This window comes from Erithacus rubecula (assembly GCF_903797595.1).
Source record: "Erithacus rubecula genome assembly, chromosome: 11".
Classification (NCBI taxonomy): domain Eukaryota; kingdom Metazoa; phylum Chordata; class Aves; order Passeriformes; family Muscicapidae; genus Erithacus; species Erithacus rubecula.
The window spans coordinates 20,273,576-20,300,725 of record NC_136663.1 but is presented as its reverse complement, the minus strand read 5'-3'; the positions used below and the strand labels follow the sequence as shown (position 1 = coordinate 20,300,725).

The 27,150-nt window shown below is 43.3% G+C and overlaps 1 protein-coding gene across 1 annotated transcript in view; it reads left to right on the top strand.

Moving 5' to 3' along the window:
• PAK2 (p21 (RAC1) activated kinase 2) overlaps positions 1-27,150 on the top strand; it is a 40,730-nt gene that overhangs the window by 9,186 nt on the left and 4,394 nt on the right. Inside the window, exons 2-14 of the mRNA XM_079315376.1 lie at positions 10,718-10,916; positions 16,029-16,129; positions 16,586-16,736; positions 17,289-17,320; positions 17,600-17,707; positions 18,654-18,786; positions 19,203-19,266; positions 19,693-19,741; positions 21,445-21,557; positions 21,713-21,830; positions 23,594-23,693; positions 26,161-26,357; positions 27,013-27,150. Coding sequence (XP_079171502.1) covers positions 10,742-10,916; positions 16,029-16,129; positions 16,586-16,736; positions 17,289-17,320; positions 17,600-17,707; positions 18,654-18,786; positions 19,203-19,266; positions 19,693-19,741; positions 21,445-21,557; positions 21,713-21,830; positions 23,594-23,693; positions 26,161-26,357; positions 27,013-27,150 — 1,479 coding nt within the window. The 5' untranslated portion in view covers positions 10,718-10,741. The remainder of the gene's footprint in view (positions 1-10,717; positions 10,917-16,028; positions 16,130-16,585; positions 16,737-17,288; positions 17,321-17,599; positions 17,708-18,653; positions 18,787-19,202; positions 19,267-19,692; positions 19,742-21,444; positions 21,558-21,712; positions 21,831-23,593; positions 23,694-26,160; positions 26,358-27,012) is intronic.

Genomic DNA, 27,150 nt, shown 5'->3' with positions numbered 1-27,150 from the left:
AGAGGTAGTTTTACTAGGAATGACTTCAAAAAGAAAAATCAGAAAGTTAGTTTAAAAACTCATTTTGGCAGCCAGTATTTGAAGTGGAAATTGTTATTTCCAGTGTCCAAATGACTGCTCTGGCTCTCTGAAAGGCATACAAGAATATTACCCCGAATTTCAGGGAATTTGCTGCATTAAGCTGTAAGTGAATGTGTTGCTTGTATGGGTGTGAGTAATTTTAAAGTAGAAAATCTGTAAGAGCACACAAGGAAAACTGTCAGTGCCACAGCAGGAATACTGGAGTGTGAACTGCAGCAAGTCATTTCCAGAGCACCTCTGCTTTGCTCATTTTTTTCCCCTTCTTGAGGAAAACATTATTACACTATTTTGTTTTTCTGTTCAGGAATCCAGGTCTAATGTTCAGAAAATTGTATCTGAGTATTCAGAATAATTTGAATTTGTGGCAGCTGTGCTTTGTACTTTTTGTACTGTTTATTTTGTCTTGAAATAGTGGGGAAGGGGTTGCCTGGGATGCACAGTTGTAAACCTCATCCAGGTACTTCACCTCTCCTAATAGACCTAAATATGCCAGGAAAAAACCAAAATAAGGGGTTGTGTCCTTGTAGAAAATCTGTAAAACTTCAAACCTTATCAGTGTAATGAAGATGTGACAGACTGAAACACTGTGGCAGAAGTGTGAGCAAAGTTTCACCGCTGAGCTCTGCCAGTATTTTGCTGAGATCTGATTTCATCCTGAGCTGCTGTGGGCAGGGAAGTATTGAGGTGACCCTTCCTGAGCTTATTGCATTCTCATTTAATTTAAATATCCCACTGGGAATTTTGCATCCTGCTCTGGAGTCCTCAGCAGAAGGAATGTGGACCTGTTAAAATAAGTCCAGAGGAGATGCTCAGAGAGCTTCTCTGCTCTGGGCACAGGCTGGGAGAGCTGAGGGTCTCCAACCTGGAGAAGAGGAGAAGGGAAGATGATTCCAGGGAAGAGCTTGCAGTGTCTGTAGGGGGATTAGAAAAAAGAGGAAGAGAGTTTTTACATTGTGGTAATACAGTGGGGAATGGTTTTAAAATAAAAGAGAAGATATTTAGATGGGATATTGGAAGTTGTTCTTCAGTGGGAGGGTGATGAGGCCCTGGCAGTTACCCAGAGGAGCTGTGGCTGCCCCATCCCTGATCCCAGGCCAGGTTGGGCAGGGCTTGGAGCAGCCTGGCTAGTGGAAGATGTCCCTGCCCTGGGTGGGGATGGAATGACGTGAGCTTTATGGTCCCTTCAGCACTGAACTTCCTGGTGCACAAGTGGGATGCTGCAGGGAACCCTATTCCTGTAGAAGTGTCCATGCTTGAGGAAGCCAGTGTAGTCTGCTGTGACACAAATGGGACAGAGCTCTCCCAGGAGAAGTGCTCTCTAGTGTCTGTGTGGTGCTGCTGGAATAGGTTAGGAAATGAGCCCTGTCCACCAAAGCCATCTCTGGGTGGGGTTTGTTTTTGCTGTGCTCAAGTGCTTTTGGTATTTACAGCTCCTGCATTTGATTTTTTGAAGGCTTTGCTCTCTCTCTGCTGGGTTTGTGTCCAGTGTGGGTAGGAGAAAGAAAGAATCTTGAGCTTGTGTCCTGCAGGGGTTTCAGCAAACTGGTGAACCTTTCCCAGGGGCTGTGACTGTCTGGTCAGCAGCTGTACCTGTGTCCCCTGGGATTTCCCCCTGTGGCATTTTGTGGCAGGTTGGCATTCCTGGAAGGAGAGTCAAGGTTTGACCCCCTGGGACTGCTCTGCCAAGCTGAAGTTCCCACTATCCACTGGTTACTGTGGTTGGAGCAAGCCTTGGGCAGCCACTAGAGAGAAACAAAGAGCTCTATTCTGAGTGCCTGTGAAAAAGCTCTTCTGGAGGGAGACATTTCATCTTTCCCCTTTGTCTTCTTTCTTTTTATTCCTTTTTCCCTTAGCTGACATTTGACAGCTCTACCAGTGTGATGAGAGAGTGCCAGATCCCTTAACCTTGGAATCTTTCTGGTTTTTCCACCCTCATACACACTTTGTGCTACCTCTTCTTTTTCCAGTTACCTCTAATCTGGATGGGGAAGCCTTGGCCTTGTTTTACCATATCTCAGTAATATTTCTGGTGGTTAACAAAAAAGCTTTCAAAAGTGCTTTCATTCTGTATTGGCATTACTTCTGCACTTTGCCAGCAGCCTGAGGTTTTTAGAGCTCTGTTGCACAGTGAATCTCGAGGCTAAAGAGCTGGTAACATTATTAGAACAGAAATACACCAAGCTGTACAGGTGCCTGTGTAGGGCAGCCTTTAGTCAAAATAACTTTTGCTCTGGAATGTGTGGTTCCTCCCTCCCTGTAAATGTCAGCTTTAATTAAGAGAGAATCTCAACAATGAGATGCAGACTTTTTTTTTTTTCTTAATTTTCTTGTAAACTTTCCATACTTGCCCTTTTCCCTATTCTCCTTTGATCTCTAGAAAAACCTCAGCTATAAAAATAAAGGCTGAAAAGTGTCTGCTAGGTGGTGAAATATGAGTAAGCACAAACACCCCCGACTCACAGATTTGCATGTTCTGCTCCTGCCTCCGGCTGCCTTGTCTGCCTTTAGTTGACTCAGGATTTTCAGGAGGCAGAAGAATGATAATTTCCTTGTTCAGCACTGAACAGGCTGGTTCAAACACCTTGGAGCACGTGTTATCATTGTGCATCTTTGGTTCCTTGAAGGCAAACTCTGGCTGCAGGCTGGATAAAACAGAGCTGAATTTGGTGGGTAGGCAGCAGCTCTCCAGCCCTGCAGCAGAGGTGGGAATGGATCCTTTGGATCCCTCTGGATTTCATTCCTCCTCCACCACTCTCCTTACTCTGTGATCCTGCAAGAGCTGCTTCAGAGAAAGGTGGGATTGAGCTCATCCCTCTGGCTTTTTTCCACGTGCTGCTGTCATCAGCTGCCTTCCAGAGTAAGTGTTCCTGCCAAATTTAGGGGAAATGGGAAATCAAGGCAGTTGGGAAGTCACTTCTGAGGCCCATCTGGTGTTGTCACCTGTGGTGTTTGAGGTCTGTCAGAGGTGATGAAGCAGAGGAGAGGTTCCTGCTTTGCTGGTGGTGAAATGCCACCACAGTTCAGCAGAGCCATGTTTATTTCATGAAGCAGAAGTGATGACTTGGGTGGGTGTTGAGTTCAAGGCACAAAGTGAAGATGAATCACAGCATACAGGTGAGCCAAGTATCATTAATTTGCTTAAGTGTGCTGTAATTAATGGGCTTTTACCAGGACTCTTGCCCATCTTGGTAGTAGCCTGGACCTTCTCAGATTTTTCCTGTTTATTTTTTTCAGTCACAATCCTCCTCAAAAGACTGAGATCACTTTTGATTTCTAAAATTACATTTTTGCAGCCTGGTTGCTTATTTTCAGTGCCAGACTTTGCACATCTGCTCAGTGCCTGATGGAGTCAGTAATTGCTTCAGGTTGTAATGGACTTTGGCAATGGGTTTGAAGAATATTTTCCTTTAAGAAGCCTTAGGAACCCTTTCAAATACCCCTCAATAAGATATTTGTAACTCAGTTCATGATAAGCACATCTATTACAGTTTTGGCTATTTCTTCTGTCCTAAAGAGAATTTCCTCTCAGCCTTTTTTATTCCTTCCACTCAATGCTGGTTTTTTATCTTCTTTTTTCCCCTAAATCTTTTTATCACTTGGCAATGAAACAGCAGTTATTTGTGCTATGTTTTCCTTCTATTTGTGTGACTCAGCAAAAATCGTAAGGAAATTAATGGATTGGAAGAAGACAAATTGGAAAGGATTTAGCTGGGTATGTTCTATGTGTCATTTTGCCAAATCAGGCTGAGGTTCTCCTACCCCCTCTTTAGAGTGGGAATATTTTGTGTTTCCTCTGCCAGCTGTAGCAGTAAAGATGGCAAGGAGGGACCTGACCTGACTATAAACCTGATGATAGTTGGTTTGGTTACTGTGTCCCTTTGTAAATCTTAATGACAAATTGGTTTACCTCAGATATTTTTTATTTCTGGAATTTTTTCCAGCTGTTCTCTCAACTGCATTGTTTGAAGGGCGAGTGTCTTGCCTGTTTGTGGTTTAAATTAGAGAATCTCTGCTTACTCAGAGTATTTTAGGTCAGCATAGGTTCCTTTGCACTCCCATAAAGAAAAGCCAAATAAAAATAACTCGATTTTCACACATTTGACTAAATGCTTTTTTTCAGACCCCCTAAAGCTGGAAGGAGAGATTCCAGCACATGCCATGGAAGTTGGTACCTGCTTTTCCAGAGGAGGGATGGCTCTGAGCATTGGAGTGTCTGCAGGTGTTTCCAATAACCATAGGTGGAACAGATTATCCTGCTGGCTCTTCCCAGCCCTTAGCACAGTTACTCCTGTCCGTGCTTTTGCACGAGTCTTCTCTTGGCAGGCAGAAGATCTGGGATTACATTGGCCAAGTCTGCAAGAAAGCAATTCTTTGTCCGCCTCTGCTGGGTTTTTTTTTGCATGGTTTTCTCAGTTGAAATGATGAGATAAGTATTTTTAGTCTCTGAAGGTAGTCTCATTCTGTTCCAAAAAACTCCTTTTTGGATCTGATTAAATAAATCTCGTGGATCCAAATGCTTTAAGTTGGAAAGTTAGACATCCCAAAAGACTTGTTTTGTTTTTCGTGGAGAAGACAGGCTGAGATGTGCTGGTTTTGTGAATTTTTCTGCAGCAGTGAAATAATTTCAAGCTGTTGAGCTGCTGAACTAAGAGGCTGTTAGTGATGGGGCAGGAAGCTGTGGCTAGGTAGCACCATCTGAATAAAAACTTGTCAGAAAGCTGCTTTCTGCTAATCCCTGGGAGGAAGTGAGCTATAATCAGCACTAAGTGAGCTAATCGCAGGAAATCTATTGCTCAACAGGAACCTTTGAAAAAAAAAAAAAAAAAGGAGGGGGCAGGGAGAAAAGAATACCCACACAGAATTTTCATTCTGCTGTTGTACTCCAAAATCTGTTTGATGTAAGAAAATTGGATATCTGCTGAAGTAAGCAGCACTCCAATCTCCACTTTAAAAGTGCACCTCTTTTCCAGAATAATGAAGCATCAAGTCTCATCTCTTCCAGTATGGTGATTTTCAGGTATTAGGAGGTGGTGATGTGGGGAGGCTGTGTTTAAGCAAACTGCCAAAACCACTGGAGGCCTGGGGGCAATGGGAATGAATCTCCAGGCATTTTCAGCAAGGATTTTTATGATATAAAGCAGGAGTGGGACATGACTATCCTAAATCTGCCTTGTCACACCAGTCCTTCCTTGGAGCACTACTTACTGCCTCCTGTATTGTTCTTGCTGGCTCTGTGCTCTTTTTCACATGACACTTTCTGCCTGGAGATTTGTTTCCTGGACATCTCCTTTGCTCTTTTCCTCTGCTCTGGTTGTGGCTGCTTGGATGCAGTGACAGCTGTTTCCAGTGGCTGTCTGGGAAGTGGTGAAGCCCTGCCTGGAGATGCTGCAGTGGTAACTCTCTGCAGGGACTGCACCCACCAGCCCTTCTTTCATTTTTGGCCTGTTTTCTTCAGTTCCTTCTGTGAAGCCACAGACAGTTTTGCTCTGCCTTCAAGCTGTGTGCATGGCCCAAGTGTTTCATAGTTCAGGTGTTGTCCCAAAAGTATCCTGCAGCTGTAGTGGCACATCAAAAGCAAAGTGGTTGTTTCTTAATGCCTTAAATTTATTACTCTTCCTTTTTGGTCAGCCCTGCCAAATGGACTTAAATGTGAAGTTTGTGCTGCTCCCTCTGACTTGTGCTGCTGATAGTAAATGAACAGACTAATATTCACCTGCAGTGAAGAGCTGCAGTTTGCAGCTTTCTGAGGCTCTTGTGACAGATTTATTTGATGTATTTCACTGACTCAGCTCCTCAGAGATCAGTGGCAGTGTAAAGCACAGTACTGTGTGCCAAGAGCAGGAATTGAGGGACATGTTATCAAGCAGCTCTAATCTGGATGTGTTTTGTTTTGGTTTCTTTTTCCAGGCAGTAGCCTGATGTAGTTTTGCCTTGCATCCCAGGCACTAAAATACAGGTGCAGCTTAGACTGCTCAAATACATTCATTTGAACATCTTAAGAAGACAAATTCAGGTCATTGTGATGTGAGAACTTTCTACACCAGCTGTTTGGTTTGGCACACTTCCTACCCTGCTCAGGGCTTTGGAAGGCTCATGTGTGTGACTGTAATCTGGATTTCAAACTGAATCTGCTCAAATACAAGTGCTCCAGGGAAAATGTGAGTGTGCACTGTAGCAGATAACAGAATGATTTACTTCTATTTTGTTTTATTTCCTTGCATCCTTTTATTCCCTTTTTCCTTTTAGTTCCTTTCCTTGTCTGCAAGAAGAAAAATGTCCTTTTGTAGGATCAGGGGAGCTGCAGAGCAGTGCAGGGCTTCAGCTGGGATGGGAGTGCGTGTCAGGCTCCATCCCTGTCACGAGGGAGCCTGCACAAGAGCCCTGCTTAGGAAATCCTTCAGGAAGCAGCCCAGCTTTATGCTCACACAAGGGGAACTGAGGGGGACAAACAACAAAAAAGGGCAAGTTAAAGCCAAAGCATTCAGACTGATGTGCTGCAGCAGAGTGTGTTTGTCACTGCCCAATCCTCACTTCAGCTTTTATTCACTGCCAGGGTTACATTTCTCTGGGTGTTTTCCCACCAGGGCTGTCTCTCCTGTGACCTGGTCATGACTGTGGGTTTTCAGGCCCTTGCCATCCCCAAAAGAGGAAAGATAGTAAGCAGCAGGATGTAGATTGTAAAAATGAAACTTAGCACATGTGAATGTGGTGGGCAGGTCCCTGCAGGGTTTGGGAGGGACAGGAGGTGGGTTAAACTACACAAGGAGCTCTGTGTGTGTCTTGCCTCAGCCTCTGTGGGCAAAGGTGGGAAGGTTAATGTGCTGAGATCACTCAGTGATCTGAGAGATCATTTCCAAGCTAAATGATTTGATGGGAAAGAGGAGTTGCAGTTGTGAGGAACCTGGTTCCAGGTCTCCCTGCGTTGGTCTTGAGGGATTTAAAACACCCAAACCTTGCTGAACACACTCTGCCACCTCTGCAGAAGAGCACATTTGTTCTTTGGCTGCTTATGATGGAGGGAGCACTTAATTTTTACTGCCCCAGTGCAGGGCCAGAAACCTTTATCAGAAGGAGGAAGGAGTGTTATATACAGGGGAAGAGGCCTGAGAATCAGAGCCCTGTGGTCACCAGCACTGGCACCTGTGAATGTGTTTTGTGGGTTAGGCAGCAGAACTGTGGGGAGAAAAGCTTTTAGCTGTTTTTGTGTTTGTCTTTTTGGGAGTGTCATGGGCTGCACTTGTGTCCTGTGGTGGGACTGAGCCTGTCTGAAGGCTGTAGTTAAGTGTTATTTGCAGCTTCTCAGCTCGTCTCTGTGGTTCAACCCATTGCTTTCTAGTTCTTGTATTAAATGTAGTGTGAGTAGTAATTGTGGGGGAGCTGCTGATGTGCTTGAGTACATTATTATTGCTGGTATTTCCTTCTCTGGCAAAGATGAAAGTGACTTCTTCTTCCATGTATTACCTTTAGCATACTTTTTGAGGCTGCTCAAACTCAGGTTAACTGTTTTAGTAAATGTCTCAGCCAAGCTAAAACACCCACCATTACTTGTGTTGTCTGATTGTGTCAGAGAAATATGAACCTGACATCCCCTTTGCTGGGTCACAGCCTCCTGGCAGGCACTGGAAAAAAAGTTCCCCATGCCTTTACAATTCCCTGCACAAGGAATGAATCAGCAGGGCAGGCACATGGATAGTGGTGCAGGCTCCTCCTCTTCTGTGGAGGCTGAGAGAACAGAAACAGAGCTTTGGGGTGCATTCATTTCTTAATTTATTTTTTTTTAATCCCTGCTCCAGTCATTGCCCATAATGCCAAACCTCTGTAGCTGTTTCCAAATACTTCCTGATGCTGTGGAAACTTTGCTTGCAGGATAAGGATAAAGGAGAGGGGAGCTTCTCTCTTCTTCAGCTAAGTGCAGAAGAAAGAGAGTTATTTGTGTTTGAACCTGGACAAAATGATTGATTTTTCACTTCCAGTGATGACTGAAGAATCAGAACTGTGCTTCCTGGTGTGAGTGGAGCTGTTGTCATTTATTTAAATGATAATTCAAAGCTGCTCTGCTTTGAAATGGGCCTTTGTGCAAACTAGGTTTGAATTCAGCACTTAATTATATCAATGATCTTTGAAACAGCCACTCAGAAATTCTACCATGTCTTGTTCAATAAATCAGTTTAAATTTTTCCTTTAGCTGAGGTTTTCCTAGACCACAGATGTAGTGAGCTGGAAGGGTTTTGGTGCTGGAGTCCCCAAGGTGGGAAGCTGATCCCTGAGCTCCTTCAGTCACTCCAGTTTGCTCCAGCAGCCCCACAGGTTGTTTTCCTGCTGTGGAGCTCCTGGGCTGCACTTTGAGCAAGGTCAAGGATCTCTGTGAGCACTTGGAACAGGCAGCAGCTGATCAGAGCTGCAGCTCTGAGAGTTCTGCTCAGATGCTCTGCACCAGCATCTGTTGTACACCAGCTCCTTGTAGCACTGATTTTCTCCTGAAATACATTTGGATTTCCATATCCTTCCTTTCAACTTGTTATTCAGTCTCTTCTTTTGAGACACATGATACTAAGGAATAATTTGTTTTGGATCAAGACTGAGCATGTGATAAGCTGCTTGTGTCACTGAAAAGGCAGGATTTTTAGTAGAGTGAGAATTTAGTTTTAAAATTACATCAGCAGAAGTACAGTTGTTTTGGGTTTTTTTGGTTTTTTGTTTTTTTTTTTTTTTTATTTTTATTTTTAAAGTTTAATTTATATCCTGAATACCACATGACAGTGTTGTTAATTTAGTGACTGGTCTTCTCTCTAAGGGAGTGTGTGGTTTGGGGGGCCAAGTCTGTTCTTGTCCAGTTTCAGATGCAGGTAAGTTGTTTAGCCTTGTCAGACAGCTCAGAAGAAGTTCATAGATGGAGGAAGTAATAGAGTTTGCTTTAGAAAAATACAAAAGGCCACTCATTATGTTTTCTTTGTCCAGTGTACCATTTTGGCATTCAGTTTATCTGATGCACTTATTTACCTGCTATGGTTTATTTGACTGGCTGATTGCATTTGTTGCAAAGAAGACATTTTTTATTTTGCCTATCCCCATTTGGGGACCCTATATCCACCTCTTTTCTAAGGCCTGATTAACAGGAAGGACATAGATGGCAGGAATGTTTATAATTCCAGAGAAAGGCTCCAAGGCAGGGCTGTGGAGGTGAGTGCTGCACAGCTTGGAGTGCTATTCCTCCTGGCCTCCAAGTCATGGAACAACCAGCACGTGTCCAGTTTCTCCTGCTCTGCCAGAGCATTGTGCTGCTTGTGCCTCTGATGATATTTGACAGAAATTGAATGCTTTCATGGTCATTTATGGGGATAATGAATCTCCTTGAGCTTCACAACATAAGCCAGAGTGCTGCTGCAGTCCGGGCTGCTGGCCTGACTCGTGTCCCTGTGCTGGGATTTGGCAGCATTCAGCCACCCTGTGAGATGCCAGGGAATGACAGCCCCTGTTGTTTTAGCTCTGCTGGGCAGGATGCAGGTGCTGTGTTGTTGGGAACACAGTAATTGAGAGGGGGTGGCACTGCCTTGTCGTGGCTCTTGTGAATGCCACTTATCGTGTGAGTCATGCCTTGAGATGTGATGGGAAGCTGGTGGGCACCAGGCCACTCATTTCCCAATGAAATTCCCATTTCCCTCTCAAACTGTTGTGAGAGGAGAAGGAAGTCAACACAAAGATGTGTTGGCTCCTGTTCCAAAGGGGTAGCTTGTAATTTGAGTGAACAGAGAAATTTGGGGTATGTTATTGTTTGTTACCTGTCATTGACAAGTATTTTCTGTACATCTTTCTTTGTGCTTTTTACTCTGTAGCAGAGAGGCTGCCTGTTTCCTGGTGATCAGGAAAAAAATCTCCAGAATACTACAAGGAGGGAGGAAATGCTAGCAGAGATCTTTTTGAATGGGGAATGTGTCACGTAGATGTTTTATTGTGCTGTGCTTGTAGCTCTAGCAGCTGTTTGTCTGTGTTTTTGCTCGTGTTTTTGTTGAGGATTCAGAGAGGATTGTGGTGATACTGTTATTTTCTGCAAGTAGAGAAAGTTTGGCACCAAGTGGGGAAGCAACACAAGCTTCATTCAGAAGAGTGCATCCTGTGGATCTCAGTGCTGAGCTCTTTAATGTGTGATTTGGGTAGGGATGTTTTGAGTGGATTTAATGTGGATAGTGTGCTGAATTGTGGCGTACAAACATAAGCTGTTCCTTTGTCCCCAAGGTCTTGTCTGATAAATGACAAGGAAAGCATCTAAGGCTTTTAAAGCTGCTTGGTACTAGAGCATGAAGCTTTTTGGACTAGAGTTACCCCCAAAGGATGTTGTACTTAGGTCCTTTGTGTGAACAGAGAAGCAGATCTGGGAATTGTTCATTTGGTCTGGATTACTTTTATCACTGGAAATGTTTGTTGCTCCATCCCACAAATGCTGCTGCTGGCACAAATGAATGGGTGGCCCAGAAGTGGGAATGAGGAAGGGATTTGCTTCCTTTGGTGGAGGCGTCGGTGTCTGCGTTCCTTAGAGTAGAATTCACGCCTCCTTCCCCTCTGCCAGCAGGAGGAATGCTACATTCATGTACTCCATGCTCTTGTCCTGTGTTCAAATCACATTTTTTTTTTCTCCCAGGGCTTCCCCTAGCTATTGAGAACCATGTCTGACAACGGAGAACTGGAAGACAAGCCCCCTGCCCCTCCTGTCCGGATGAGCAGTGCAGGGGGCAAGGACCCACTGGCCACCAACAACAGCTTTAAACCCCTGCCCTCTGTCCCAGAAGAGAGGAAACCCAGACATAAAATCATCTCCATATTCTATAGCAATGAAAAAGGTAAGATGCCTCCTTTTTCTACTCCTACTTGTATTCCATTGCTCTCCTTGTAAGTTTTGGTAGTGCTTTAGATGTCAGAGTCCAGCCTGTCCACGTGTAGGAAATTGGAAAACCACCCCCTGTTTGCTGCCTAGCTTCAAGTAATGCATTTCCAAACAACCCTAACCAATGTTTGGCATTCCTGGGGATCTTGTTACTTAAATCCAGATTTCTAGTTCAAACTGGGCACCCAGCTGGTTTGGAAGTTACTTCATGTTGATTATTTATGTGGCACTTTGAGGAGAGAAAAAAGGTCCGTAAAGAAATAGTGGTGATGGTGCAGTTGCATGAAGGAAAACTCAGAAGTTTCATATTTTTGTCTGTAGAACTGCACTGTCTGATTACTAGTGGAGATAAACCTGAGTTGCTGTTAAAAAGATTTATTTCTGAGAAAAAAAAATTGCTATAATGAATTCTATTCACTGTATTTGTGTCATGTCCTCTTTTCTGTATGGGGAGTGCATGTACAGCAGTGGTACCTTTTATCCTGGCTCTCCAGAATGTGTGTCCATATTCAACAAAGCAGTTCATAGATAGAAACATCTTCTAACACCTGAGATGGTAAAACTGCACAGGGACTTGAGCCTGACCTGAATCTGCTAAGTATTTTATTAATCTCTTGGTTAATATTACTTTTAATATGCACATTGGAGAGGACTGTGCTGCTCTTGATGCCTTCTGTGCTCTTGGCTCCCTGTGCCTTGCTGCTGTTGTACTGGGCAGAACTGGTTCAGTCATGCTGACACAAGTTTGGTTGTTTGAAGAGATTCTGCTCCTCTGGTTGATTATTCTTTTGGCTGAGTGTTTTCCCCAGGGCTGGTTTTCACTCTGTCTCAGCTGTGTGAGCAGCTCTGCAGCCATGCCTCTCCCTGGAGATCAATCCAAGAGAGACAGGTTTCCCTCTGTTCCCAAGACCTGGCTTTCTGCTCTGAACAGTAGGGGTGTTTCCTTTTTGGAGGATGGAAGGCTTTGGCCATTGTAGCTTTTGGAGGCAGAATAATTATTTCTCAAGGTCATTTATTGTGAAATAGCCTGTCTGTGGCTGGGCTATAGCAGTAGCAGTGGTGGTCATTCTGCTGACATGGATGAATCCCAAAGACCAAAGTCTGTAAGGAGAACATGAAAACCTACTGCAGGTTGGTGGCAGCACCCCAAGAGAGACTCCAGCCCTATGAGGATGCTGAATTTGGGTGCTGAGGGTGGCAGATCTGGGGACTGTCAGTGCAGTGCTCTGTGTCTGGAGGAAGTTCTGCCTTAGCTCTCCCATCCTGCAGAAATTGGTGTTTTACTATTTCATTGTTGGTCCCACTAGGAAATACTCATAATTTGTCATGGTGAGTTCTGGAAGGAAATCTTGTAGAAGGATCAAATCTGTCCATCTTCAGGCAAGGAGAGCAGTCCATGGCACTTGTCTATCTTCTGTTGCATTGGTAGCTCATCAGAGCATTTGAGCACTTTTACAGGCAGGGATGAGATGAAACATAATTAAATAAAATGTAAACCCCACGTGCAGGAAGGTTTTCCTTGCTCTGAATTAGTAACAAATGAATTATGAATGCAAGTGGGTGCAAGTACAGCTGGAGAGCTTTGTGACATTCCATGACACCTTTTTTCTCCGTGGACATTTTCTCTTCTCATTTTGATGGTGGGTTTGTTCATTACTGGAATGGGGAGCTGTTTGAAGAATTATCTAAAGTTGTGTTGGCTCTTCTCAAGTTGCTTTGGAGTGCTTTGACTACTTAGATATTGACAAGTACCAAATTTAGAGAAATGAATCTGCATATTTATTTAGCATTTACCTACTGATACTTTGTGAGTTGAAAATAGGAGGGAGAATTTCTGCTGAGAAAATGACATTTGAGAGGAAATGAGTGTCAGTTTGTGTTTTCTAGATGTTAAAAAGTAATTCAAGTAATGTCTTCCTGATTAAAAAAATCAGTATTTCCTGCATGGCAAGGTATTAGGAAAAATTGAAATTGAATTACTCAACTTAGAGAAACTATCTGAAAGTTGTTTTTTTTTTTCTTTTTTTTAATTTGGAAGAAACTTGTCTATTGCATGACCTGCACATAATATAAATATGCAAAGAAGGGATTTTGGCCCTCAAGTCTGTAAAACTGGCTGTTGAATGTAAGTAGAACAGAAGTGGGCACAGTGTCTTTCTGGCATTCCCACAATAGTCAGATGTTGTTTTGTTCATTAGCATGGCTGGGACGCACCCTCCCCAGAAATCCTCCTTTTCTTTAAATTCAGCTGCTGGGAAGCTTTACATAAATGCTAACTTCTTGCTCAGATTTAAAAAAATACATTAGGACTAGATACAAAGTAATCTGTCAACCTGGGGTAAAAATTTTGTCATGGAAAAAATGTCTCCAGGCAGAGTGTTCAGTTAACAAATCACTACAAAAATGTTCAGTTTTCCTTTTCAGAAAATGAAAAAATCCTTGCCATTATCCAGGAATGTTGTTTGGCTTTCTCTGCACATCTCTGTCCTTATGATTTTGCAAGGTCTCTCCTGGCCAGCCTCATCTGCTCCTGGATCCTCCCTTGGGAGTTCTTGTGCTTTGGGGGACTTGCAGATGAAGAGGTTTAGCAATTACACAGTTTCTGTCCCAAGTCTGAGCTAGTTCTGTGCTGAAATAATCATAAGAGTTTGAGGGATTATTTAATCATCAGTCATGGAAGGTTTTTTTCCCCCTGGTTCCATTGTTTAGGATAAATGAAGTGATAGTCATCTTCTTACTAGAGTACTTTATTGCCATGAATTTTCTTGGCCTGACTTCTGAAGTCAGAGGAACCTCTGTGTGGTTTTGGAAAGCATGAAAATAGTCCCCTAAAACCAGAAACGTTTGTCTTTGAGCAGAAAGTATAGAAAGAGATGCTGAGGGCATCACCCAGATCCTGCATGTCACATGCTCAGGGGCACATTTTGGTGTGGTTTCAGCTGGAGCTCAGCAGCTCCAGGTGCACATCTGGAGTCAGCTGCCTGCTGCCTCCAGCTGTTGGGAACAGCTGTGTTTCTTGCCTTCTGTGTGGAATTTGGTTGGTGGGAAGTGAGGGCAGCCTGAAGATGGGTTTGCCTTGGGAAGTACTGAGGCTGACACCTTGCTGAGTGCCTGTGGCTTTAGTCTGGTTGTATTTTAGGCACCTTCTTAGTCAGAGCCTTTGTCCAGCTCACCAAATCCTTCCAAAGAACCTGTGTGCTTCTTAGACAGAGCCTTTGTCCAGCTCACCAAATCCTTCCAAAGGATCTGTGTGTCTTCCCCTTTTGGGTACAGGAGGACTATCCTGCTGTCTCTGCAGGGCCAAGGGCCAAATTTTATTATTACCATAATAAAATGGTAAAGCACCCATTTCTGCAGGATTGTAGGGCTAAGGCAGAACCTGCTCCAGACACAGAGCACTGCACTAAGCTGAAAACACCCAGGTCTTCCAAATTCAGCATCTCCAGACAGCTGGAGTCTCTCTTGGGGTGCTGCCACCAACCTATAGCAGCATCTGATGTTCTCCTGGCAGCCTTTGCTCTTTGGGGCTCACCCATGTCAGTGTGAAGACCACCAGGTGCAGTTTGGAGGGAGCCTTGCCCTGCACTGAAGGGATTCCTGTTTCATTCCTGAGCCAGGGCCAGGAGCAGCGTGGCCTCACCATGGCCTTGTTCTGGGAGCAGAGCTCGAGGATGTCCTGCCAGCACATGACTCACCGGGCTTGCCTCTGGCTGGGGCTGTTTGTTTGAAGTGCTGCTCTGCTGTTCCTGTGGGCAGAGCCATGGTTTTTAGTCTCCTTGCCTTGCCTACTCGTGGGATCTGTGTATTTTTGGAAGGAGTGGGTTTATTTACCCAGCACATGCTGCAGGGCTTGAGCACCAGCTCCCGTTCACTGGGTGTCAAGTGCTCCTAAAACAGGAGGATATAAACTTTTTATATCTGTCTATCTAGATATACATGTTCCCCCTTGCTTCCACATACAAAACTGCAAAAATAAGGCAGAAATGGTGCTTTCCTTGGTTTTCACAGCAGCGAGTTTCTCCTGTGTTTAGCCTGATTGCTGCTAATGAAACATCTGACAGCCCATTTGCTTTTTGGCTCTGCCCTGTGCAGCCATATTAAAGATATCCTGTTTATAAGAGCCGTGTCTTTCCACAGCATTGTTCAGCTGGAGGCAGCCCACATGGCTTTTCATTTGGGAGTATTGTCCTCGCTCCCTGTCCTTCCCTTCCCGCCAGCGTGAGGGGATTTCAGATGCATTCCTGGCTCTGAGCAGCACCATCACTGCTGGCTGGCTAATAATGAAGAGAATGCTGCTTCACCTGCTTTTTCCCTACAGAAACAAGAGGATTTTTAAGATGATTTTAGAAAAAAAGCAGAAATAAAATAAAAATACCCTCCCATCCCAAGCCGCCCGCTGAAAAGGCCCAAAACAAACAAACAAAAATCTGAAGCCTCGGGTGTTAGAAAATATCTTATAAATTCAATTGAATCTAGGTTGGATTGTGCACGTGGTCCTTGTAATTATTTGTTCCTGCTTTTGGTACTTATTATGCTTTCCCCCCCTTTTAATTTAAATTAGGTAATTGCTCTGAGGCTATAAACTTTTATCTTCATCGCAGGAAGTCCTAGTTTGCATTAATTACCTTGAATTGAAGCAGTGAGGCAACTGAGTTTTAAGTGTCTTTAGGGTGAACTTGAGGTTGAACTGAAGCTGTCTTTTCTGCTGTTCTTAATCTATATTAAAATGTCCTTTTTTGCATTGTAAACATTTAATATATTTAGATTTCATGTGCTCAACAAGGCACTCACGTGCTCTTAATCTCTTATTTTCTTGCTGCCATAATATAAATTATTTGAATGGAATAAGGTTTTTGGAATCACAGAAACCCAGAATGTTTTGGGTTGGAAGGGACCTTAAAGCCCATCCCACCCCAGGGACAACTTCTACTATCCTAGGGTGCTGCAAACTCTGGACACTGCCAGGGTGGGGCAGCCACAGCTTCTCTGGGCACCCTGTACCAGGCCTGACCACTCTCACAAGGAAGAATTTCTTTCTAACATTGAGACCTTTGAATACCTTTTTCAGGAAGCAAGAAGAAGGAAAAGGAAAGGCCAGAAATCTCCCCACCATCAGATTTTGAACATACCATCCATGTTGGCTTCGATGCTGTTACTGGAGAGTTCACTGTGAGTATTCCTGCCTTGGAGCAGCTCAGGAAACAGCAGGGGTCAGTGCTGCAGTGAAGCCAAGGCAGAGCTTTAGAAAAAAGTGCAAGTCAGGCTTTGTTTCTACCAAAGAACTGTTTTTCCTGTGTGTTTGCACAGCACACTGTGACCTGCTAGTGCTTCAGCAGTGCCAGTGTCACATCTGATGCTTTGTGTCACCTGGGAGAGCCCTGCCTGACAAAGCCTCTTCAGTTTGCTTCCTTTAGTGGGTACCACTGTATCTGTAGTGTTTTGTGTTCCCACTGCTCACACCTGGAGGAGTTGTGATCTGTGTTTTCACCCTTGGCTCCCCATCCTACTTGCTTGTGTGCTTAAGACTGTGCATGTTACGCTTTATAGAGGGAAGAAATTTGTTTTGCTTTTTAAAAACCTTTAAAATACTTAAAAGATGCTTAAAATCCCCCTTTTTTTTTCCAGGGAATGCCAGAACAATGGGCTCGGTTGCTTCAGACCTCAAATATCACCAAGCTAGAACAGAAGAAAAACCCCCAGGCGGTACTAGATGTGCTGAAATTCTATGACTCCAAAGACACAGCAAAACAGAAATATCTGAGTTTTTCTGCTCCAGGTGAGAGCTAAGTGTGCAATACACTGGACTTGGGTAGTTGGAGTGCAGTTTTCCTCTATGTCAGAGTGATAAATCAGATTCAAGGTGCATTTCAGTGAGGCACAAATACACAGAGATTTAAAACTGACTGGAAACTGGTGTTGTCCAGTTAATTTCCTGTTTTAAGTGGAGAGGGGAAGAAAGGGAACTGGATCATTCAGACTAGCAGCCAAAATGAGCTTGAATGGGCTGTGTTTATCAAGCTGGGGCTCTGGGACTGGGATGAACTGGTTTTGTGCTGGAGGCCTTGCTCCTCACAGCTGTCTCTGAACGTGATGTCACCAGCTGGTGACATCAGTTATGCAAAATAATTAGTGACTCCCAGATGAGGGTCTGTGTTAGGGGGCTGAGAGAAAGATTCACCCACAAACATGATGCAGTTTTATCATTTTTCTTCCAAATTCTTTCTGAAAATAACTGAGTAATAAGACTTTACTCAGCAAAATTCACTTTTTATTTCTTTTTTTTTTTTTTTCTGATGATTTTGTGTTTTCTGCTATTTGTCCTGTTTAGAAAAAGATGGTTTCCCTTCAGGAACGCCAACGGTGAGTGTGCATCCTGAATTTTGAAGCATTAAACTATATAAAGATTAAAAGTATAAAAATTAGGAATTTTTTTTGTGGAATAGAAACATAAATTTGGGTGCTCATTTGCATGCAGCAACAGTATTTGAGTCTCATAACAAAATGTAATAACTAAAGGATAAATTGAGGGGTTTAAGTTTTGACATTGGTAAGAATGATTTTCTCTAAATGTGAAATCTTTAATACTGTGGGAGAGACAATATGTTTATCTGTCTTTTTTAAACTTGGTTAAAAATGTAGACCAATGCCAAAGGTTCAGAGCCATCAACAGCTGTGGCAGATGATGATGAGGATGATGAAGAAGCTCCTCCTCCTGTGATTGCTCCAAGGCCAGATCACACAAAATCGGTGAGCAGCTGTAAAACTGACAGACCTGCATTTCTCAGCATTGCAGAGCTTCTGCTTTTTAAGGAAGTGTTTTATTTGGGCAATAAGCTGCTTGTAATGTTTTAGGCAAAAGTTCTGTTTTTTGAATTTACTAAGAAAATACCTAATTTTTGGATATCAGTTGCATTAGAAGTCCTGTAGTTAATAGAATCATAGGATCCTTTAGGTTGTGAAAAACCTCTCAGATCATTGAAATTTGTCAGTTTTAGGGTAGCCCTCATCTACACACCTTGGTAATGGTGTCACATGGATCCCACTTATTCCAGCTCTTTTTGGCTGTGGGAACCAAAAGAACATTTTGCCTCTCTGTTGCCCACTTTTTCCAGGAGTGCAAATGTGAATTATGTTTATTTGTCTAGGGATATTGCTTTATAATTTCCCTCTCTTGGGATTTAGACATATAAGAGGTAAGAGGTCCCAACTGGATATTTCTGGAGTAGCTGTGTATATCTTTGAACAGCTCAGGAGGAAATGAAATAAAACTCCAAGAAACTAAATCCCTTAAACTCTTAAATTTGAGACAGCTGGGAAATATTGGAGAATCTCATCCTTCTTTTCATGGCAGTCAAGCATCTTTTTCTTTTAGATCTTAGCAGAAGTGGATCTCACTGTTAGTGGTTTCTACTCTGTTTATTAGTATGAGTTCTAAAGAATAAGCCGATAAAAAACTGAGAAATCCACTGTGGAATCACCTGGCATCCTCTCTGTTCAGGAGGTGCCTGGATCTCTTCAGAGGTCACTAATGTTGCCAGTGTCTTGTTTTATGGAGCTTTAAAGTGTCTCAGGTCTAATTTCTCTCTCATGCCTGTTACAAAACAGTGCTTGGGGGTTTTTGCAGAGCAGTGCTGTGTTTCAGCTGAAGGTCAGTGGTGGCAGAGCAGGTGCTCAGGTCTCTCTGTCATTGCAGATTTACACCCGCTCTGTCATTGACCCCATCCCTGCCCCGGCCGGTGACTCCTGTGCTGACAGTGCCTCCAAAGCAGGGGATAAGCAGAAAAAGAAAACCAAGATGTCAGATGAAGACATCATGGAAAAACTACGTAGGTGCCTTCATTTCAGATAAGCAAAGGCTTTAGGGCTGGGGGAGGAATGTCAGAGTTTTGCCCTCACCCTTGTTTTGTGTGCAGTGCTTTGTGTCCCAAATCTGCCCTGGCTCAGGTGGGGTTTGTAATGCTTGGAGCCCTATGGGGTGGAAAACAGGAATAGAAAGATTTGGGTTTGTAAACATGCACATCACAGTGTCACAACTGAACTTCAATCAAACCATAGCAACACAAAATAGTTCCTGCTGTTGCTTGTTCCATAACCATCTTGATGATGATTTTTCACTGTGTTAATGTTCCCCTGCAGCTTTGGCTGACCCAATCTTGGGTCTGTCTTGGCTAGGCCAGCCCTGCTATTGGAGAGAAGTAGGATTGGACTGACTTTTTGATTGTTTTTTTGTTTTCCTTTTTAGGCACTATTGTAAGCATAGGAGATCCCAAGAAAAAATACACCAGATATGAAAAAATCGGGCAGGGGTAAGTGTTGACCCCAACTTTTATTCCCAGTGGGCCAGTGTTAGCAGCAGGGTGCTGTTCTCTGCCTCACTCCACTTAGTGTGCAGACAGAGATGTTGGCTGCATTCAGCACTGACAAATCACAGAATCCCATCCTAGTTAGGGTAGGAAGGGACCATCCCTTAAGTTTCTCTACCCTGCCATGGGCAGGGATGCCTCCCACTATCCCAGGTTGCTCCAAACCCTGTTCAACCTGGCTTTGAACACTTACAGGGATGAGGCAGCCATAGCCTCTTTTATTTTAAAGTACAGTGAAGGCATCACAAAGTGTTGGAAATTTTGAATTGAAAACTGAAACAATTTTGTGTTTGTGACTTGGCTGGTCACCTGTGTGTTTATTACTCAGGGAAATGCAACTTGCTGTAACATTTTCCTTTCTCTTCACAGGGCTTCAGGTACAGTTTTCACAGCTATTGATGTGGCAACAGGGCAGGAGGTAAGATTCCTGTGGGTTTTTTTTTTTGTTCAAATGTTCTTCTGTAGGTGCCAGAATGATTTGAGTGATTTCCTTCAGTGGCTGCCATCACTGCTGTCACCTCTCAGATCTGTTTGTCATAGTCAGTTGCAACAGTTCTTCTATAGTGATCAGATGAGGAGAGCTAAAAACAGATATTTGACTTCCCAGTGAAAAGCAGGAGTGAGTTGTTCCAGAAGTGAGTTTGGAAAATGGTTTATCCTTCAAGAACTGCAAGCATTGTTGTCTTACGTTTTCAGAAATAAAATTTTGTTTAGTCTTTGCACACTTGGCTGTGTCTGTCTCCAGGGAAGCAGCTTGTCTCATGTGATGCCCTACTGTAGGCAGAATGTCTTTTCCATATCCTACTCTTGCTTTTGTCATTTGGTCTCTCAGTGAAATTGGTGGCATCAGCAGTGCTCTGCATGTTTGTCATCTAGTGGCCATATCTTGAGAGAGAACCCAGAGGGTTTCTGGGACTCCAATTTTAGGGAATTATTTGTCTCTGTTAAACTTCAGATTTCCTTAATTTTCTTTTAATGTTTTTATTTAAGCTCTTTCCTAAATTTTCCTTTAAATATCCACAAGTATGCATTCTTAAGGTCACTGATAAGTAAATGCCCTTTCAACAGTCCTGCACTACATCTTGATAAAACACAAGCCTTGCCATCATCTCAGTGTCTCTTGGTTTGCTCTCTGCACACTGCAGTATTTCATGTCCTCTTACTGATTGCACAGTGAATTTTGGAGTCCAGGGCCTTTCTGTGACCTGCTCTGCACTTTGCCAGGCAGTTGATGGTTTGCAGCCCTCATGCAGTGCTCAGGTTTCCTCTGCTTAATGCCCGAGGATAGAATTAGGTTTGTTCATCAGTAAGATGAACACTCTTCTTAGAGATACACAGTGACAGGACAGGAGGGAACAGACAAAAATTACCAGAAGGGAAATGTAATGTAGATATTAGAAATCTTTTCCCTCTCAGGATGATTGAACATGGCACAGGAGCTCAAGAGGAGTTGTGGAATATCTGCTCATTGAGATCTCCATTCCAAACTGCCACAGGACCCTCAGCAATTTGCTCCACCTCCAGTCATAGCTATTTTGTCCTTCTGTGCTGCAGAATGACAAGAATTTCTTCCTTTAATGTCCTTGGTCATGTAATAACAATCATTTCTGTAGGATTATGTTGGTTCTTGTGTTTGGTTTTGGAGTCAACCCAGGTTGTCTTGCAGAACTCCAAACTGCCTCCACGGAGTGTTGGAGTTAACAGAGCCAGGATGATTCTTCCCCATTGTAAACTCTGTGCACTTGTCCTTGTTAGCTTCTTTCCTGGATGAGGTTGAGCTTGCATCTTCCCTTTTCCCTCTTGGGTAGTTCATTGAGTTAATGGTTTGAGAGGAATTCCTTCTGCTCCCAGCAGTCCTTATACCCAAACACCACTTTGGTCAGAATAAAGAACAACAACTTGCCTCACCTTGAATTGGAAGACTCACATTTTCTCTGTGAGTTGCTACAGGATTCTCTTCTGCTTCAGACCTGTTAATATGGAATTCAGTGAATATCTTTTTCTCCTGAATGCCCTTTACTGTCTGTTACAGGATTCCTCCTGCCTTTTTACTGCATTAAGAGTGACTGAAAGGTTTGGGTACTGAGGTTTGAGATTGCTGTTTTATTTTGCCCTATTCAGGTGGCTATTAAACAGATCAATTTGCAGAAACAGCCCAAGAAAGAGCTGATAATTAATGAGATCTTGGTAATGAAGGAGCTAAAGAACCCCAACATAGTCAACTTCCTGGACAGGTAAATGCAGCCAGCTGGCTGATTCCTCATCCCAAGGGTTACAGGAAGTTATCCCTTGCACAGACCTGCTCTTCCTCTACCTAAGGAAGCAGATGAGTGTCTGTAGGCTGTCACCCTGATGGCACAGGGACATGCTTTTGGTTTTCTCTTTGCAGTTACCTAGTAGGGGATGAGTTATTTGTGGTGATGGAGTATCTGGCTGGAGGCTCTCTAACAGATGTGGTCACAGAGACGTGTATGGATGAAGCACAGATTGCTGCTGTCTGCAGAGAGGTGAGTGTGGAGGGGCTGGGCTGAGGACTGGAGGTATTCTCTATTCCCCTGATTTTTCTGGCATGCTCAGGTTAACACTGCCACAATTGAAGCCATTGAGTAAAGGATGAATGGTAGGATGAGCAGAAAGCAATATTAAAATTGTAGAAAATAACAAAATTTATTTTAAAAACTGGGGCTTTGCAAGTTGGAATACAAAAGTGATACAGTGGTTTTTAGGTGAGTGATTGAGAATGTTTGGTGATGGAAAGAATAAAGTCTGTGGGTTTGGTACCTGGGGTGCCTCATCCTGCTGATGTTAACAGAAAGACATTAATAATGTGAGCTATTACTAACACAATAATATGAATAAAGTTCAGGGAGGAGCAATAGAGAAGTCTAGCAGCTGCAAGGAATGGCATTTTTAATTTGAACTAACAACATTCAGAGGCACTAAGAAAAAAAATCTGCATATTCATGTATGAATAATGTAGAAAGGAGAAGAAAAATAAAAATTCCTGAAAGCTTTGAAGTGTTTTCCAGAAGGAAGAATGGTGGTTGCTCACAGTTTGGATCTGCTGAAACAGGAGTAACTTAAGCAACATATACTAAAATAAAGATGAACTGAATGCAGGCTATCCCATTCCCATAGTGGCATCTGTAGTTCTGTGCCAGTTAACTTTTCTTTATGGATTTCTCAGGAAAATAATGCTCCAGAAGGTTGAGGTTGCAGTAAGATTTCAAATGAAAGTGTTAAAAGCAGCTGATTCCACAGCTTATCAGTGGTTTCTGCCCTGAGCAAGTGCCAGTATCCAGCTCAGGCTTGATTTTATCATGGCAGAAGGAGAATTGTGTTATCTGCTGTGCAGAGAAAAGGAGGCTTTACAAAAGCCCATCTGACTCCATGAGCATGAGGAGTGTTTCTGTGACTCACCCCAAGGGAGGGGAGGGAGAGCAAACTTCCACAGTAACGTGTATGGACAGGGAATGGTTTCCAGAGAAACCAGAGCTGGAAGCAGAGAACCAAAAGAATAACTATTTACTGTGACACTAACGAACTTTACTGAGGAAGAAATCAAATTCTGAACTATTGTACTTCATCAAAACCCTGCTGCCCAGTGTTTTAGATACATTTAATTTTGCAAATCAATTTCACTTTGCTAAAGCAAACCAAGATTTAAAAAAAACCTCAGTAGGGACATCTGTGCCAAGCTGCAAATGGCAAATGTTCTGCTTAGATGGAAAGAGAAAAATCTGGCTTTTGTTCTTTTGCCTTTCATTCTCAAATAACAAAAGTAAATTTCATTATGGTTTTGGGCAGAAACTTAGTGTGAAAGGTTTTCATCTGAAAACAATGCAAACCAGTATTAGTGCCTTTCAGAATGAAGATGTTTTACAGCCTTCACTGTGGAAGTTGTGTGGATGTTGGACATGTCTCACCAGTTCTACTTGGTGAGGCCTCAGTGTAAAAAGCTCTCACTTAATCCTTTCTGGTTCCACTGCAGAATCTGTGGGATGTACCAAAATTAACATCAGGGGTTTCTGAGAGCATCTGATGAGAAGTTTAAAGGATGCTTTTGTTAAGATAGGGAAACTCCACACTGAAAAGATTTTTGACCTCCTGAAATCTGAAGTATTTTTTTAGCCCAAGAGCTTCCTCTGCTGGTTATTTTCAATAGTACCTTTGAGAGCTGACTGAGGGTGTGATCATGGTTTTGAATTTGTGTTCACATACAGAAGTTCTGGTTCTGAATGCTGAATGTTGTTTTTTCTCTCCTATTCAGTGCTTGCAAGCTCTTGAGTTCCTCCATGCCAACCAGGTCATCCACAGGGACATAAAGAGTGACAATGTGCTGTTAGGAATGGATGGATCAGTTAAATTAAGTGAGTAGCAGACAATTGTTTCATGTTCTGTTTTCCCTTTTCCAGGAATTTCTGGCTTGGAGTGTGTAAGTCACTAGAAGGAGAATTGGCAGGGAAATTGAGGTGGCTTTTATTGGCTATGAGTAATAGAAATCACTTCTGTTATAAAATATGTATCAGACAGCAGGTGCTGATACTCTGAGGGCCCTCAGATTGTGGCTGTGGACGTGTTGGCCCAGAAGGATGTTGAAGCAAACCTGTGGCCCCATGAATATATTGGGAAATAGGAAGTAACTGGCTCAGACAGTGAAGCAAAATGGGAATGGTTGCAAGAGCAAAGTTGCAGCAAACTGCAGTGGCTTTGTGAGGATGCCAGGACCTGATATTAATGCTTTGCCCCATTCATGAAAAGGCCACTAACAAGAAAACTGGGCATTATTGGTAATTTATTGCAGTCTAGTCTTACCCTGTACCTTTTCTTGGACTGGAAGTGTAACACTTTTGTTAATATCATGACAAAACAAACTGCTGGCTTTTCAGGTAATGGTTATACATGTGTGGGCTTGTACATCTTTTTCTGGTGTGTGTAAATAAAAATGATATGAAAGCACTGATAGCTCTTAGGACTCTTGAGTAAAATAGGTGCATTACCTGCCTTTCTTGCATGTGGGAATGTAACAATCCAAGAATTAAGGGAAAAGGTGTGAAGCAAAAAGATTTTAGTAGGAATTTGAAGTGCCATGAAAGTGTGTCTTAGCAATATTCCTATTCTAGATGGTTTGCAGTCTCATTTTATTTATGAGATGGAGTGTGAAGAAAGATTGTGAGCAACCTGATTTGCATACCAGCATTGTTGGATACACTGCTGGCTTTCATAGGGAATTTATTTTTTAAGGATGTGTCTGTGCACAAACTGTGGATTTAGTGGTTGAGGAGAAGTGGACAGTTACAGCAGAGAATGTGGCTGAGAGGAGTTAGCTGGAGAAGGATCAAAATTGCAAAAGAGGTGTCAAAGCAAAGTGGCCAAAGGACAGGGTTAGCAGCTGAGTCAAAATCATCACCCTGGGAGACTGGGGGAGGATGAGGAGGAAGGAGACACAGGAGAAGACAGAAATCAGCTGCAAAAATTCCCTGTATGAAGGAGAGGAGGTGTAATCAGTGCTGAACAAGCTCTTCTAGGGGTGGGTGATTTTATTGCTTTAGCAAAAGTTTTGGGTGGGAGAAGCTGCACCTTCTTTTTGAACTCTTCCCCTTCTCTGAGGAGCTCTGGTGACAGGACAGGTGTCACTGCAGCTACATCTGCTACTGGTGGGTGAAACTGGATTCCTGCCTGTCTGCTTCCTCTGTGCTGGAGGCCTGGCTGGGAGGTCAGGAGAACACACTGAAGCTGCTTCCCTGAGCTGGCCATGGAAATGGGCCATGCTGGGAGGTGACTCTGACACCTTGATAAGGCCAAAAAGTGCAGGAGGAACTTGGTGACTCCTATAGGTTTGGTTTTTGTTTGGTTTTTTTTTGTTTGGTTGGTGTTTTTTTAAGGCAGCATTTTGACTTTCAGGGTGGGGTAGTTCTGTGTTAAATGGTTTTGGTGGAACATGGCACTTCCATGACTTGGCTCTTTCCTTAGCACTGCTTGGCATAACACTTCCAAAATCACCCTGGAATTTAAATTTCTCTCTCTCTTCTCTCCCTCTCTCTCTCTCTTTCTCTAACTTAGTGTCAATGATAAAGTAATATCTGTCTCCTGCCTTAACTGTGTTCTTATTGATGCTTTACATGCCTGGGAAGTGGGAGTGCTGCAGCTGGATAAAGTAACATGATGGGACATGCATTGCTGCTGCACCTGAAGGCTATAGGAATAGGTGACTTTTCTTGTTTTCTTGAGTGTGGTTGTTCTCTTTGGTAGTTACCTTGTGGAAAGGTTTGTTTGTCCAGGTTCCTGCTGCTGGCTGGGGTAGCACTGCACTTCCCTGGAGCCTTGTTTCCATGTCTGTTGGCTGTAGTTACCCGTATAGATGGCCAAAGTGCTGTGAAATGTTGACCTCAGTAGCTGCACAAGTACAATCTGTTTAGCAGGGCAGAAAGCCATGGATTGTGGATGGATTTCTTCTAATTCAGGGTGTATAACACACCACATGCAGAACACACTGCCTGCGTTCTGCCTGATTGCTTATTTTGGCTGTTACCATTCTAGAACTCTTGAAGGAAGGACTGGGCAAAACACCATTCTTCTGCAGGGTAATTCTGGTTCCCAGAGGACAAATGCCTTGTCTTCACTCCATGGAATTCTGCCCTGCTTAAGCACCTTCAGGTTTTGTATTTTCATTGCACGTTGGCTTTTTTAATACGGAGAATGTAGTGGGGGAGGAAAGAAGAAACTGTCCCCAAACCCCTCTCAATGAAATGTATGTGTAGCAATAGAGAAATCTTCTAGGAAAATCACTTTTTAGGGTGCAGCAGTTTAACCTTTTGAATTTCTGTTGTCCTGCAGCTGACTTTGGGTTCTGTGCCCAGATCACCCCCGAGCAGAGCAAGCGCAGCACCATGGTGGGAACTCCCTACTGGATGGCTCCTGAGGTGGTCACACGCAAAGCCTACGGCCCCAAAGTGGACATCTGGTCCCTGGGCATCATGGCCATTGAGATGGTGGAAGGAGAGCCCCCATACCTCAACGAGAACCCCCTGAGGGTAAGCAGTCCTGGTGTTGCTGGAGCTGGATCAGTAGTCGTTCATTCATTGCATCTGTGTTAAAATGAAATGAAAAAGACAACAAGTTTCAGCAGTACAAGAAAATTCCTCCACAGGAAAGAAGCTGTCTTGAATTTGCAGTCAGCCTTACTCTCACTCCCTATCCCTGGAAGTGTCTAAGGCCAGGTTGGATGGGGCTTGGAATAACCTGGGATAGTGAAAGGTGTCCTCTCCTAAAGCAGGGGGTGGAACAAGATTGGCTTTAAGGTCTGCTTCAACCTAAACCAGTCTGGGATTCTGTGGTAGTACTTAGAAGATTTGCCTGCCTGTAACTGAAACACAGGACTTGGATCTCAGGCCTCTGTGATAGTTTAGGGAAAGTAAACCCAAAATACTGCAGAAAGTGCTCCTGTGTCAAAAACTTGGTATTTTCTTTGCTAAGGTCAGTATCTGTTGCCAAAAGATTTTGAATATTATTTTGCTGCAAGCAAGAATAGGTCATGACATATGTGACATTGTTACAGTTCTAATCTCTGAAGTTGAGGCGAAGTGGGCTGCAGAGCCCTTCTTCAAATCAGAGGGTTTGCCACAAGGCAGCTCAGTTTGGCATCTTTTAAAGCTTGGCTTTGGCTATACCTTATTCTTCATTTTACAGGCTTTATATTTGATAGCAACGAATGGCACCCCAGAGCTCCAGAACCCTGAGAAACTGTCCCCAATATTCCGGGATTTCTTGAACCGATGTTTGGAGATGGATGTGGAGAAAAGAGGATCAGCCAAAGAATTGCTACAG